The 15761-nt window shown below is 45.3% G+C and overlaps 2 protein-coding genes across 3 annotated transcripts in view; both read left to right on the top strand.

Annotated features, from left to right (window-relative positions):
- LOC148778149 (myomegalin-like) overlaps window positions 1-15761 on the top strand; it is a 162717-nt gene that overhangs the window by 61827 nt on the left and 85129 nt on the right.
- The window catches only part of LOC148778151 (NBPF family member NBPF6-like), a 34729-nt gene that overhangs the window by 9902 nt on the left and 9066 nt on the right, over window positions 1-15761 (top strand). Inside the window, exons 5-13 of one of the 2 annotated variants that reach the window (XM_088835704.1) lie at window positions 854-1068; window positions 2279-2330; window positions 3213-3427; window positions 4375-4426; window positions 5061-5236; window positions 10729-10780; window positions 11585-11751; window positions 12974-13025; window positions 13830-13996. In XM_088835704.1, the coding sequence (XP_088691830.1) occupies window positions 854-1068; window positions 2279-2330; window positions 3213-3427; window positions 4375-4426; window positions 5061-5236; window positions 10729-10780; window positions 11585-11751; window positions 12974-13025; window positions 13830-13996 (1148 nt within the window). Of the gene's footprint in view, window positions 1-853; window positions 1069-2278; window positions 2331-3212; window positions 3428-4374; window positions 4427-5060; window positions 5237-6237; window positions 6290-7094; window positions 7262-8483; window positions 8536-9339; window positions 9620-10728; window positions 10781-11584; window positions 11752-12973; window positions 13026-13829; window positions 13997-15761 lie in introns of those variants that run through there. The other variant, XM_088835703.1, reaches the window with a different exon arrangement.

Genomic DNA, 15761 nt, shown 5'->3' with positions numbered 1-15761 from the left:
TTCCTATACACAAAGAGAGCCTCTGTTCTCTTCTAAAGTAAGTCCAAGTGAGACAAATATCTATTTCTACACAGTTGTTTTAGATCTTTGGAAGGAAGGTAACTAGCAAAGGGATGAGTAGAGAAGCAACTAGAAAAATTAAACCCCAGGACAACTGTCCCTCCAAAAATTGGTTGTCTGTGACAATAGTAAGTGAAAGAGGCCTTGGAGGCCTTTCAATTACTAAAGAGAAGGTAGAGGATCTCAGAGAGTTTATAAAGCTTTAATATCTGTATTCACTTCACTGTGCATGCTCACTTGCTCAGTCATCGCTGAATCTTTGTGACCCCCATGGACTGGAGTATACCAGGCTCCTCTGTCCATGGCATTTTCCCATCAAGAATCCTGGAGTGGGTTGCCATTTCCTTCTCCAAGGGATCTTCCTGGCCCATGGACGAAGCCGCATGTCCTGCATGGGCAGGCAGATTCTTTACCACTGAGCCACTGGGGAAGCCCTTATTCACTTGCCTACTTTGTCTTCAATTCAGCATGACTTAGGACCCAGTGGAAGCACTTGTTGTGGAAGTTCCTTTGTGCTTCCTGTTCCTGAAAGGACCCTCCTGGGATGGTTGAGTCTCCTTCCTCATCAGAGGTTTGTGGCCGGTGTGTAGGGTACCTGCTTCTCCCCCTCTCCCATCCCCAGACAGACACACTCCACTTCATATAAGAGAGGATAGTTCCTTCTCTCTTTAAGGGGCCTGCTCTTTTACCCTCTGTGACCACGCCCCATGCCTCCTGTCAAAACCAGCCAGAATGGCTTGCAGTCAGATCTTCTTCACTTAATTTTCTGTCATTCCTTTCCCATCTGGCACAGCGTGGAGCTGCAGGAGGTTGAAAAGAAGGACGTGCCTGAAGAATGCAAGGATGAATGTGTTTTGATGCCTTCAATTCTCCAAGGAAGTTCTGACAGCCACCAGCCTTACAGTAATGACAAACTTAAATTTAATGAACTGGAAGTAGACCTTGGTCCGGATGGAGCCTGTGGTTGCTCTTATGCTCAAGAAGATGAAATGCCAACCAGTATCTCAGGTAACCCCCGTATTATTTGTCCTCACATGCTCTGTAGACCAAGGAAGGTCATCTCTGAGGACAGGTTGCATAGACACATCTTTGTTGAAACCAGGGACAAGGGTCTGTTATGGAACACAGACATCAGGTGGGTCAGGGAGCTTTCATTCTTTTTTTGGCTCCAGGCTTGTCTCTGTCACCCTGACCCCAGTATCAGGCATTCGACCCAAATCACTTGTGACAACTCTCACCCACCTCAGCTGCAAATCCACAGGAGGTGTCTGTCAGAACTAGTGTGGAGCCAGCGTGTTGTTAGCTGCAATGATCTGATTTTTGTAAATGTTGTTGGCCTCGCTAGAAATGATGACAGACTTGCCTCTTTATAAGGAGAGCTGATTTCCAGGTTTTGTTTGACTGCTCTCAGCCCCAGTCCCCCTTTTCTCGATGTTGGCAGGTCTTAGCTAAGATGCCATCTGAACACCAAGACAGATATACTTGAACCATTGCCTTGCTTGGATGTTTCCATGAAGCAAGGCTGGGCTCTGGCAGTTCCTCCAGCCTTGAATGGCCACGGTTTCTGTGTGGCACCAAAGATTCTTTTGGATTTGAAGGTTAATACAATTCACTGGGCTTCCCTGGTGGCTCAGATGGTAAAGAATCTGCCCGCAATGCAGGAGACCCAGGTTCTATCCCTGAATCATGAAGATCCTCTGGAGAAGAGAATGGCACACACTCTAGTATTCTTGTGTGGAGAATTCCATGGACAGAGGAGCCTGGTGGGCTGTAGTCCATATGGTCACAAGGAGACAGACACTACTGAGCGGCTAACCCTTTCACAATTCACCCATCACTCTAGTCTCAAGTATAAATTCCTCTAAACCATCAATAACCACGTAATCTGATGGGATTAAGCAGTACTATGGAAATAATTCTAGAACATAACAGCTCATTTTCTAGCATCTCTGTGGAAAATACATTTTTACTGCTTATACAGATTCAGAACAAAGGATGTTGGGAGAGATACCACATCAAGCAGCAAATTTCCTCGATGGGTCTGGAAGCAGTCCAGTCTCATTCTCATCAGACTTAAGTGTCCTAGAATATCCTTGCTGAACAATTATGTTCTTCCAATGAGAATTTTAATGTCCTTGTTGTACATGTATTTACTGAGTACATATATGCGAGGTCTGATTTGCTTATTATGACCTTCTGTCTCTGAATTTCCTACCAGACAATGAAAATTATCACAGGCAAGTGCGTGGACAAGAGCTCACATTTCCCAGGTAATTTGAAGATCTGTGGGCTGTGAATGTCAGTGGTGACAGCAGGAGACCTCAGATCCAGAGAAAAAGAGAAAGTACTCTATGGAACTCTTTCATCCTTTCATTCAACAGCAATTATCTCTTTAACAGTGTTGTCTATTTATGCTTCACAAGTTTGTGCATTTCCATTTTCTAATCCTTCAAGTTGAGTAATGTCCAGTGAGTTGACCCAGGTGAAATAACTAAACCTGGGCGTTCCCATATTCATGTGTTTTCCCCTGAGTGGTTAAAGTAGGGTGAGATCCTATGGGTCTTGCACTGGTTTGGCATCAGCATGTTGGTAAATATTGGATTTCAAGGGAAGAAAATAGAACAATATTCATATTACAACAGAATATTGAAAAAATACTTCTTGAAAGCAGGATATCTAGTCAGCAACACTTTTTTCTCCAACTCTGAAAAACTGATTTTGAAGTCATATTTGTGCAAATCAAAATTTTAAAATTAAATGAAATAGAGTCCAAAGTCAAACAAATCTTTAACTTCTTAAAAGCTGTGTTCACTTGGACACAGGCTATCCAGTCAACACAGTGTGTGCAGAAAAGTCTGAACCACTGTCCCAGTCCTCTGTGTGTGCTGGGGACCATGATGTTAGCGTGTAGGGAAAATTGCGTCTCCTTCTTCAACTGCTGGTTTTGTGCCCAGTGCCCAGAGAACCTGCTGTCTGTCTCCCACCCCATGTCAGCCACCCTCCACTCCACATCAGGAGGAGTTACTTCCCTCCTTAAGGGGCCTGCCCTTTTGCTTTCTGTGACCTCTCTCAATGCCTGTCAGCAAAACCAGTCAGATGGCTTGGGGTGAAATCCTCTTAATCTTCTGTCATCCCTTCTCCATCTGACACAGCGTGAACTTGCAAGATGATGAAAAGAAGGTGGTGTTCCAGCAACCCCAAGATGAATGTGTTTCAGTACCTTCAACTCTCCAGGAAGGTTCTGCCTGCAACCAGCCTTACAGTGATGGAAAATTTGCATTTGATGAAGAGAATGTGGCGTCTGCCGTGGACGGAGCCTGTGGTTGCTCTCATGCTGAAGAGGATGAAATTCCAACTGGTCTCCCAGGTAGTCTTCAATATATCTGTTAGTCTACTCTGGGAGAATTAACCCCCTTTGAGAGACCCTGTGCTTCCATACTGAAGCCTGGTTTGAACCAGACTCTAACTGCATTTACAATGAGACATTCTGTGAACGAACTTTGCTCAGTTCCCAGTCACAGTTGTCCCTGTGGGGAACCACTCCACCCAAGGCGGTCCTGCCAGACTCACGTGTCCCTCAGCAGTTGTGGCACAGGAGGTCCCTTTCAGGCTTCCTAACTTTGAATGGACCTCTCATCTCACATGAAATGCTTGAATGTTCATTTCCGGGTAATGCCCCTGAGTTCCTACCCCTGTCCAAGGCTTTTGGCAGTCTTGTTTATATCTTTGGAGACGCCACTACTTTGGTTCACTTCTGTCAACCCATAGTCTCTCTCTCTTCCTTTGACTTACCTTGTTCGAAGTCTTCTGAAACCAGAAATAAGCCACACTGTCATCTTTTGGTATGATTCTCTGAGGTAAGGCAGGCCCTGGAACTTCCCAACCTGATGAATGGCCACTGTTTTCAGCTTTGAGTTTCATTTGACTTGATGGTGTGTGGATTCCACTCCCATTTAATCTCAGTGTGTAATCACTTATCCCATTAGTCAGCAATATTTCAGATGAAAAAAGCCTGAGTATTATAGCAGGCTGAGGATGTAGCTTAGTTGTTCCCCAGGAACTGTGAGTAAAAGGATGCATTTAGCTATTTGCACAGACTCAGGACCAGGATACTCTGCGAATGACATATCATATCAAGGAAATTTGTCCAATAGCTCAAGAAGGAAACCCAGTGCCGCCTTATGAGGCTATTTCTAGGGCCTCCTGGATTATTTCTGTCTCAACAGCCTGTTACCACATGTGAAGATAGGTACAGGTTTGGGCATTTGTGAAGGGAATTTGATTGATATAACTCTCCTGTTAATTTATTTACAGAAAACCGGAATGATCTCGATGACCTGAAAGGACCAGAGGTGGTTGCCCCGAGGTAATTCTGAATATCTGTGGGCTCTTTGCACAGTGATGACCTCTGCAGACCTCTGATCCAGGGAAAAACAGGAAGTGCTGAATATACTGTGTCATCAGTTTTGCCCACCACTATTATCCTTTCTCATAGCGTTCTCTGCTTTCACTGTGGTACTTCTATTGTTTCCCATTTCTTATTTACTTGTCAAGTTTAAAACCCAAGTCAGTTGACCCAGGTGACCTAAGTCAGAGTGGTTTTTTGCATCAATTTTTACCGCAGGGGTGGTTTTAGAGTGAGATGCGTATCTGCTTTCTGTTTGTGTTAGCGTGCTGGCATGTGTGTCACAGTAGTGTCAATGCAATGTGAATGGAAGTGTGAAAGCCACTGTTCTGTGTCCCCGTGTGTGAGGCGGGACTGCACCATCAGAGGGAATTCAGTCTGTTCATCAGCTTGTTATTTGGCCAGAGCACAGAGCACCTTCTGTTCTTCCTTTGTTCTGCCCTGTCAGCCTCGCTGTGTCTCACACACAGAGTTTTCTCTCTAATGGATCGGACCCTCGGTGTGATTCACCGCGCAAACATTCCATCAGAACCAGATAGGACTGCACAGTTTCTCATCATCTTGTCTTAATTGTCTGCCCTCCCTCCCCAACCAGGTTCAGCAGACAGCTGCCACAGCTGAGAGAGAACGGTGTCCCAGGGGACTCTCTGCATGAATACGCTCTGACTTACTCGGTCCTTCCTAGCCTCTCAGACTCCTTCTGGCCTTATAGGAGCGCTGCTGTCTTCTCACTTGAGGGTGTGGATGTCTCTTATGCCCGGGATGTAACCAGTGAGTATTTTCTTGTGATGGAACTCCACCTGGACGCCCAGGTAGACTCTGTACGCTCTGTATTCCTCGCCTCTGGGGTGCTGAGATTTGTCCTCCCTGTTGGAAGCTCTGTAGACGGTGATTAGAATCAGACTCTGTGGTAGAGTTTTAAGTACAGACCTCAGGTGAGTCTGGGAGCTGTGCTGTCTTCTTCATTCAGGTGAAGCCTGTGGGCCAGGCCCCAAGTTCGATCATGGACGCAAGGCTGCTGTGACACATTCACTCACTTGTTTGAGTGCAGGTGTCCAGAATGACTGTATTTTTTCCTGATTCCCATGAAATGTCCCTTCTTGCCTGCATTGCTCCCATTTTCATACCCAAAGTGTCCCTGGAATTTCTGTGCCTTTCTAGGGGTGTTAACAGCCTTAATTATTTGTTGCTTTTCTGGTGTCACTGCTGTCATCCCCAGTGTTGGTCTCGTCTAAATTGCTTTCTTAGCAAACCAATCATCTGGACCACAGGATGCAAAGACCTCTCCCATCACCTTCCTTGTATGTTTCCATGAAGCAAGGCAGAGGCCTGGCATTTTCCCACACGATGAATGACTGAAGTTTCCGTGGAAAAACTAGGATTCATGTGATTCGAGGTTTTGTTCACTCCACTCATCATTCTGATAAAGTAGTCAGCATATGATGAGAAAAGCCTGAGTGTTACAGTATTCTGCTAGAATGCAGTTGGGCTATTCCCCAGACTCTGTGGGGAAAATGAATCTTTACCTTTTTACTCAGACTTGGAAGAGAATACTGTGGTGAGGATCTACCAGGGCAGGGAGATCTTGCCTGATGGCTCAGGAAAGCAAACCACGGAGAATCTGAGAGACCCAACTTGAGGCTCCTGGAATATCCTTCTTAAATAGCCTACCATCTCACTGCCGATATTGTTGGCACTATTGGACCCTGGATTATTAATTTACACAGTGAGAATTGCTAAGTGTTTCTTGACTTGTCTGAATTTATCCATAGAAACTCTTGCTGATCTTGTTGACGAGGAAGATCAAGACATCATCTCTTCTAGGTAAGTATGGAGAAACATGGGTCTGACACCAGTGGTGGCATCTGGTCATCTCACATACAGGGGAATCAGAAAGTGCTGAACATAACTGTTTCTTCCATTCAGACAACCACAAATTGTCCCTGTACCAAGGTTGTCTGTTTTCACCCTTTATGAGTCTCTCTCAGTTATAGTAACTTGGGGTCAGTTGAATCAGGGCTACTGATGAGACACAGGATTTCTTGTACTCCTCTGTTTTCTGCTTTTTATTAAAACCAGCATGCAGTACTTATCTGCCTCTGTCACTCTGGGTTACGACCTTGGCAGGTATTTCATGGCAAGGAAATTAACTAGGAAAAAAATCTCAGGTCACATCGCAGTATTAGAAAACTTGGTCTTGCAGACACAAGAGTTCTAGGAGTCCATTATGCTGCCAGAGTTGGTGTTAATTTGGATGAAGCATGTAAATTTCAACAAAATTTATGGTGTATTTGAAGTCACCTTGATGTTCTGAGGACGTGTGTGACATGACTATGTGTCCTGGGGGGGGCCCGTCTCCTTCCTCTCGAACTCATTTCTTCTCTGTGCTCAGAGCATCTGATGCTCACTCTCCCTCACTCGCTCTCCCTTTCCCTTTGCAAGTGCCTTCAGGCCCCACATTGGGTTCTGGCTGGGGGGGGGGCGTGAATTGTTATACATCCCTTTAAGGGGACTCCCCATTTGTTTTTTGCAACTTGTCCCTTACCCCTCCCATCAACACCAGCTATGGCTGCAGGTTGACTAATCCCTCTTGTTTAACCATCTGCCCTCCCAACCCCACAAATCTCAGCGTGGAGCAGCTGCTGGTAGAAGAGAATGAAGTCCAATCGGACTCACTGGATGAACGTTATCTGGCTGCTTCCATTGGCCATCATCTGGCAGGCTCCTGTCATCCTTACAGAAGTGCCTCCTTCCCAGCAGAGAGTGGAGAAGTTTTCTTGACTCTGAATGTAAACGGTGAGTACTCCCAGACAGGTTCTTAGGCTCAGGTTGATTAGAACTATGTTCTCAGTTTTAATTTTTAGAAGGCATCACGAGCCTTTGCATTCTTCCTGCCCCAGGCTGCCCTCTGTCACCTGACCTCATCTCATCAGCACAGGCTTGTGGTATCAAATCAGACCAGAGAGGGACAGGGGAGGGATAAGGGCAGAATCTCAGCGACCACTGTCTCACCTGCAGGAATTTATGTAACAGAGCTCTTTCTATCAAGAGAAGAATCCTTATATTCGTGAAATTTTGTTGCCAATTTTGTTTCTTGAGGAGTTTCTGGCAAGCTCTCTGGCGTTGCATTCATGATTGCAGTCTGCTCCATATTTGTAATGCATGTTATATTGTTCCCCAGCTCCGGCCTCTTGCCGGTGGGCTGCCTACCTCCCTCTGAAGCATTTAGATACTAGATCCTGAACGTAAAATCTGCCTATGCCCTGTAATTTCCATGAAGCCAAATAGCAGTCTCTGTTTTTCCATCGTCTAGAAACACCCTTGTGTCTCATCCTTTGTGTAGCAACAAGGAGTCTTCTATGTATGGGTTATAGTTTCAGTGTTTTATGCAGTCTCAGTGGTATAATCTCATGGAAACTATCGATAACCTGTGTATCTGATAGTGGTGTGGACCTACTTTATGCTCCAGGTCCCCTTGGGTGGCAGTTCATAGGGTGTGGAGATTAAAACCTAGTATGAAATCCTTTTGGGCTAGTTTTTTTACTTTTTCTTTAGCAGAAGCATTGTCTTGTTAGGAATTTGATTCATAAGATCATCTTGACTGAAGTTTCCATTGAACAACTGGGATTCATGTGATTCGAGGTTTTGTTCATTCCACTCATCATTCTGATAAAGTAGTCAGCATATGATGAGAAAAGCCTGAGTGTTACAGTATTCTGCTAGAATGCAGTTGGGCTATTCCCCAGACTCTGTGGGGGAAATGAATCTTTACCGTTTTACTCAGACTTGGAAGAGAATACTGTGGTGAGGATCTACCAGGGCAGGGAGATCTTGCCTGATGGCTCAGGAAAGCAAACCACGGAGAATCTGAGAGACCCAACTTGAGGCTTCTGGAATATCCTTCTTAAATAGCCTACCATCTCACTGCCGATATTGTTGGCACTATTGGACCCTGGATTATTAATTTACACAGTGAGAATTGCTAAGTGTTTCTTGACTTGTCTGAATTTATCCATAGAAACTCTTGCTGATCTTGTTGACGAGGAAGATCAAGACATCATCTCTTCTAGGTAAGTATGGAGAAACATGGGTCTGACATCAGTGGTGGCATCTGGTCATCTCACATACAGGGGAATCAGAAAGTGCTGAACATAACTGTTTCTTCCATTCAGACAACCACAAATTGTCCCTGTACCAAGGTTGTCTGTTTTCACCCTTTATGAGTCTCTCTCAGTTATAGTAACTTGGGGTCAGTTGAATCAGGGCTACTGATGAGACACAGGATTTCTTGTACTCCTCTGTTTTCTGCTTTTTATTAAAACCAGCATGCAGTACTTATCTGCCTCTGTCACTCTGGGTTACGACCTTGGCAGGTATTTCATGGCAAGGAAATTAACTAGGAAAAAAATCTCAGGTCACATCGCAGTATTAGAAAACTTGGTCTTGCAGACACAAGAGTTCTAGGAGTCCATTATGCTGCCAGAGTTGGTGTTAATTTGGATGAAGCATGTAAATTTCAACAAACTTTATGGTGTATTTGAAGTCACCTTGATGTTCTGAGGACGTGTGTGACATGACTATGTGTCCTGGGGGGGCCCGTCTCCTTCCTCTCGAACTCATTTCTTCTCTGTGCTCAGAGCATCTGATGCTCACTCTCCCTCACTCGCTCTCCCTTTCCCTTTGCAAGTGCCTTCAGGCCCCACATTGGGTTCTGGCTGGGGGGGGGGCGTGAATTGTTATACATCCCTTTAAGGGGACTCCCCATTTGTTTTTTGCAACTTGTCCCTTACCCCTCCCATCAACACCAGCTATGGCTGCAGGTTGACTAATCCCTCTTGTTTAACCATCTGCCCTCCCAACCCCACAAATCTCAGCGTGGAGCAGCTGCTGGTAGAAGAGAATGAAGTCCAATCGGACTCACTGGATGAACGTTATCTGGCTGCTTCCATTGGCCATCATCTGGCAGGCTCCTGTCATCCTTACAGAAGTGCCTCCTTCCCAGCAGAGAGTGGAGAAGTTTTCTTGACTCTGAATGTAAACGGTGAGTACTCCCAGACAGGTTCTTAGGCTCAGGTTGATTAGAACTATGTTCTCAGTTTTAATTTTTAGAAGGCATCACGAGCCTTTGCATTCTTCCTGCCCCAGGCTGCCCTCTGTCACCTGACCTCATCTCATCAGCACAGGCTTGTGGTATCAAATCAGACCAGAGAGGGACAGGGGAGGGATAAGGGCAGAATCTCAGCGACCACTGTCTCACCTGCAGGAATTTATGTAACAGAGCTCTTTCTATCAAGAGAAGAATCCTTATATTCGTGAAATTTTGTTGCCAATTTTGTTTCTTGAGTAGTTTCTGGCAAGGTCTCTGGCGTTGCATTCATGATTGCAGTCTGCTCCATATTTGTAATGCATGTTATATTGTTCCCCAGCTCCGGCCTCTTGCCGGTGGCCTGCCTACCTCCCTCTGAAGCATTTAGATACTAGATCCTGAACGTAAAATCTGCCTATGCCCTGTAATTTCCATGAAGCCAAATAGCAGTCTCTGTTTTTCCATCGTCTAGAAACACCCTTGTGTCTCATCCTTTGTGTAGCAACAAGGAGTCTTCTATGTATGGGTTATAGTTTCAGTGTTTTATGCAGTCTCAGTGGTATAATCTCATGGAAACTATCGATAACCTGTGTATCTGATAGTGGTGTGGACCTACTTTATGCTCCAGGTCCCCTTGGGTGGCAGTTCATAGGGTGTGGAGATTAAAACCTAGTATGAAATCCTTTTGGGCTAGTTTTTTTACTTTTTCTTTAGCAGAAGCATTGTCTTGTTAGGAATTTGATTCATAAGATCATCTTGACTGAAGTTTCCATTGAACAACTGGGATTCATGTGATTCGAGGTTTGGTTCATTCCACTCATCATTCTGATAAAGTAGTCAGCATATGATGAGAAAAGCCTGAGTGTTACAGTATTCTGCTAGAATGCAGTTGGGCTATTCCCCAGACTCTGTGGGGAAAATGAATCTTTACCGTTTTACTCAGACTTGGAAGAGAATACTGTGGTGAGGATCTACCAGGGCAGGGAGATCTTGCCTGATGGCTCAGGAAAGCAAACCAAGGAGAATCTGAGAGACCCAACTTGAGGCTTCTGGAATATCCTTCTTAAATAGCCTACCATCTCACTGCCGATATTGTTGGCACTATTGGACCCTGGATTATTAATTTACACAGTGAGAATTGCTAAGTGTTTCTTGACTTGTCTGAATTTATCCATAGAATCTCTTGCTGATCTTGTTGACGAGGAAGATCAAGACATCATCTCTTCTAGGTAAGTATGGAGAAACATGGGTCTGACACCAGTGGTGGCATCTGGTCATCTCACATACAGGGGAATCAGAAAGTGCTGAACATAACTGTTTCTTCCATTCAGACAACCACAAATTGTCCCTGTACCAAGGTTGTCTGTTTTCACCCTTTATGAGTCTCTCTCAGTTATAGTAACTTGGGGTCAGTTGAATCAGGGCTACTGATGAGACACAGGATTTCTTGTACTCCTCTGTTTTCTGCTTTTTATTAAAACCAGCATGCAGTACTTATCTGCCTCTGTCACTCTGGGTTACGACCTTGGCAGGTATTTCATGGCAAGGAAATTAACTAGGAAAAAAATCTCAGGTCACATCGCAGTATTAGAAAACTTGGTCTTGCAGACACAAGAGTTCTAGGAGTCCATTATGCTGCCAGAGTTGGTGTTAATTTGGATGAAGCATGTAAATTTCAACAAAATTTATGGTGTATTTGAAGTCACCTTGATGTTCTGAGGACGTGTGTGACATGACTATGTGTCCTGGGGGGGCCCGTCTCCTTCCTCTCGAACTCATTTCTTCTCTGTGCTCAGAGCATCTGATGCTCACTCTCCCTCACTCGCTCTCCCTTTCCCTTTGCAAGTGCCTTCAGGCCCCACATTGGGTTCTGGCTGGGGGGGGGGCGTGAATTGTTATACATCCCTTTAAGGGGACTCCCCATTTGTTTTTTGCAACTTGTCCCTTACCCCTCCCATCAACACCAGCTATGGCTGCAGGTTGACTAATCCCTCTTGTTTAACCATCTGCCCTCCCAACCCCACAAATCTCAGCGTGGAGCAGCTGCTGGTAGAAGAGAATGAAGTCCAATCGGACTCACTGGATGAACGTTATCTGGCTGCTTCCATTGGCCATCATCTGGCAGGCTCCTGTCATCCTTACAGAAGTGCCTCCTTCCCAGCAGAGAGTGGAGAAGTTTTCTTGACTCTGAATGTAAACGGTGAGTACTCCCAGACAGGTTCTTAGGCTCAGGTTGATTAGAACTATGTTCTCAGTTTTAATTTTTAGAAGGCATCACGAGCCTTTGCATTCTTCCTGCCCCAGGCTGCCCTCTGTCACCTGACCTCATCTCATCAGCACAGGCTTGTGGTATCAAATCAGACCAGAGAGGGACAGGGGAGGGATAAGGGCAGAATCTCAGCGACCACTGTCTCACCTGCAGGAATTTATGTAACAGAGCTCTTTCTATCAAGAGAAGAATCCTTATATTCGTGAAATTTTGTTGCCAATTTTGTTTCTTGAGTAGTTTCTGGCAAGGTCTCTGGCGTTGCATTCATGATTGCAGTCTGCTCCATATTTGTAATGCATGTTATATTGTTCCCCAGCTCCGGCCTCTTGCCGGTGGCCTGCCTACCTCCCTCTGAAGCATTTAGATACTAGATCCTGAACGTAAAATCTGCCTATGCCCTGTAATTTCCATGAAGCCAAATAGCAGTCTCTGTTTTTCCATCGTCTAGAAACACCCTTGTGTCTCATCCTTTGTGTAGCAACAAGGAGTCTTCTATGTATGGGTTATAGTTTCAGTGTTTTATGCAGTCTCAGTGGTATAATCTCATGGAAACTATCGATAACCTGTGTATCTGATAGTGGTGTGGACCTACTTTATGCTCCAGGTCCCCTTGGGTGGCAGTTCATAGGGTGTGGAGATTAAAACCTAGTATGAAATCCTTTTGGGCTAGTTTTTTTACTTTTTCTTTAGCAGAAGCATTGTCTTGTTAGGAATTTGATTCATAAGGTCATCTTGACTGAAGTTTCCATTGAACAACTGGGATTCATGTGATTCGAGGTTTTGTTCATTCCACTCATCATTCTGATAAAGTAGTCAGCATATGATGAGAAAAGCCTGAGTGTTACAGTATTCTGCTAGAATGCAGTTGGGCTATTCCCCAGACTCTGTGGGGGAAATGAATCTTTACCGTTTTACTCAGACTTGGAAGAGAATACTGTGGTGAGGATCTACCAGGGCAGGGAGATCTTGCCTGATGGCTCAGGAAAGCAAACCACGGAGAATCTGAGAGACCCAACTTGAGGCTTCTGGAATATCCTTCTTAAATAGCCTACCATCTCACTGCCGATATTGTTGGCACTATTGGACCCTGGATTATTAATTTACACAGTGAGAATTGCTAAGTGTTTCTTGACTTGTCTGAATTTATCCATAGAAACTCTTGCTGATCTTGTTGACGAGGAAGATCAAGACATCATCTCTTCTAGGTAAGTATGGAGAAACATGGGTCTGACATCAGTGGTGGCATCTGGTCATCTCACATACAGGGGAATCAGAAAGTGCTGAACATAACTGTTTCTTCCATTCAGACAACCACAAATTGTCCCTGTACCAAGGTTGTCTGTTTTCACCCTTTATGAGTCTCTCTCAGTTATAGTAACTTGGGGTCAGTTGAATCAGGGCTACTGATGAGACACAGGATTTCTTGTACTCCTCTGTTTTCTGCTTTTTATTAAAACCAGCATGCAGTACTTATCTGCCTCTGTCACTCTGGGTTACGACCTTGGCAGGTATTTCATGGCAAGGAAATTAACTAGGAAAAAAATCTCAGGTCACATCGCAGTATTAGAAAACTTGGTCTTGCAGACACAAGAGTTCTAGGAGTCCATTATGCTGCCAGAGTTGGTGTTAATTTGGATGAAGCATGTAAATTTCAACAAACTTTATGGTGTATTTGAAGTCACCTTGATGTTCTGAGGACGTGTGTGACATGACTATGTGTCCTGGGGGGGCCCGTCTCCTTCCTCTCGAACTCATTTCTTCTCTGTGCTCAGAGCATCTGATGCTCACTCTCCCTCACTCGCTCTCCCTTTCCCTTTGCAAGTGCCTTCAGGCCCCACATTGGGTTCTGGCTGGGGGGGGGGCGTGAATTGTTATACATCCCTTTAAGGGGACTCCCCATTTGTTTTTTGCAACTTGTCCCTTACCCCTCCCATCAACACCAGCTATGGCTGCAGGTTGACTAATCCCTCTTGTTTAACCATCTGTCCTCCCAACCCCACAAATCTCAGCGTGGAGCAGCTGCTGGTAGAAGAGAATGAAGTCCAATCGGACTCACTGGATGAACGTTATCTGGCTGCTTCCATTGGCCATCATCTGGCAGGCTCCTGTCATCCTTACAGAAGTGCCTCCTTCCCAGCAGAGAGTGGAGAAGTTTTCTTGACTCTGAATGTAAACGGTGAGTACTCCCAGACAGGTTCTTAGGCTCAGGTTGATTAGAACTATGTTCTCAGTTTTAATTTTTAGAAGGCATCACGAGCCTTTGCATTCTTCCTGCCCCAGGCTGCCCTCTGTCACCTGACCTCATCTCATCAGCACAGGCTTGTGGTATCAAATCAGACCAGAGAGGGACAGGGGAGGGATAAGGGCAGAATCTCAGCGACCACTGTCTCACCTGCAGGAATTTATGTAACAGAGCTCTTTCTATCAAGAGAAGAATCCTTATATTCGTGAAATTTTGTTGCCAATTTTGTTTCTTGAGTAGTTTCTGGCAAGGTCTCTGGCGTTGCATTCATGATTGCAGTCTGCTCCATATTTGTAATGCATGTTATATTGTTCCCCAGCTCCGGCCTCTTGCCGGTGGCCTGCCTACCTCCCTCTGAAGCATTTAGATACTAGATCCTGAACGTAAAATCTGCCTATGCCCTGTAATTTCCATGAAGCCAAATAGCAGTCTCTGTTTTTCCATCGTCTAGAAACACCCTTGTGTCTCATCCTTTGTGTAGCAACAAGGAGTCTTCTATGTATGGGTTATAGTTTCAGTGTTTTATGCAGTCTCAGTGGTATAATCTCATGGAAACTATCGATAACCTGTGTATCTGATAGTGGTGTGGACCTACTTTATGCTCCAGGTCCCCTTGGGTTGCAGTTCATAGGGTGTGGAGATTAAAACCTAGTATGAAATCCTTTTGGGCTAGTTTTTTTACTTTTTCTTTAGCAGAAGCTTTTTATTGTTAGGAGTTTGATTTATAAGATCATCTTGATAAACCAGTAGAAGTTCCATTATATATCAGACTGTATCTGACTTCTTTTAAAGTGATATCTGGCATATAAATTTTGTCTGTCAGTCAGCTGGTGACTTTTCACACTGGAAGCAGTTTCTTTCTTTTTTCCTATTCTTCCCTGAGGATCAGAGAAGCAAAGTCTTTCTCAGAATCACAGTAACTGAGAAACCTGGAAAGCAACACCTGTTTGTGTGCCGTGCTCCTTCCTAGGCGAGCTCCAAGTGCACTGTAAGCCCTTCAGCCCTCCAGACGCCCTCTCAGGTAGTGAGGTGTCTCACAGTGGAGCCCAGGGCACTGAGGCTCAGCATGTCCCTTCACTTGCCCCAGACTCCTGGCCACCGGCAGGTGGGACATTGACCTCTCCTGGGCCTGACTCCCTGGCTCATGCTGTGGCCTCTCCTCTCAGCAGTCGGAGCATTAGTGACTGAGAGAAGACGTTGCCCACCTTTTCCTCTTTGCCCTGAACCAAATGATTTGCATCTATCTTAATCTTCAGCAGAAAGTTGACAGAGGGCTGCGGAGAACCCCTGTGGTCCCTCAGTCAGATCTGCCAGCTCCAGATGCCTCTATGTACTCTGTCCTGAGAGCAGAGCCAGCGGCTCCTCCAGCCCCTCCAGGTGGAGCCACAGCTCCACGGGGCTCTCTCTGGAGAATCAGCCAGGGTGAGAGTTCACGCCTCTCCCCATCTCCTGCCCTCAGGTCACCTGCTATCACGACAGGTCCAAGTAGACCTTGAATTTCGCTGTGCTGAAACCATTAAAACTGTGGAGCTCTATCTCAGAAACACTGACAGCCGGGTGTGGGTTCCTGTGAAGAGGATGAGTGAGGCTCAGCCATGTGTCTCAGATATGTTTCTGAGATGGTTTGAGTGTGTGATTTGGCCCAGTCGTGGGAGTCCATTGTTCACAGTGGGCCAGGAAAGGCCAAATCCCCACAGAT

Source organism: Moschus berezovskii, chromosome 4, assembly GCF_049115385.1.
Source record: "Moschus berezovskii isolate FMDL1 chromosome 4, NW_MosBer_1.0, whole genome shotgun sequence".
Lineage (NCBI taxonomy): Eukaryota > Metazoa > Chordata > Mammalia > Artiodactyla > Moschidae > Moschus > Moschus berezovskii.
This window is presented reverse-complemented; position numbering and strand designations above follow the sequence as displayed.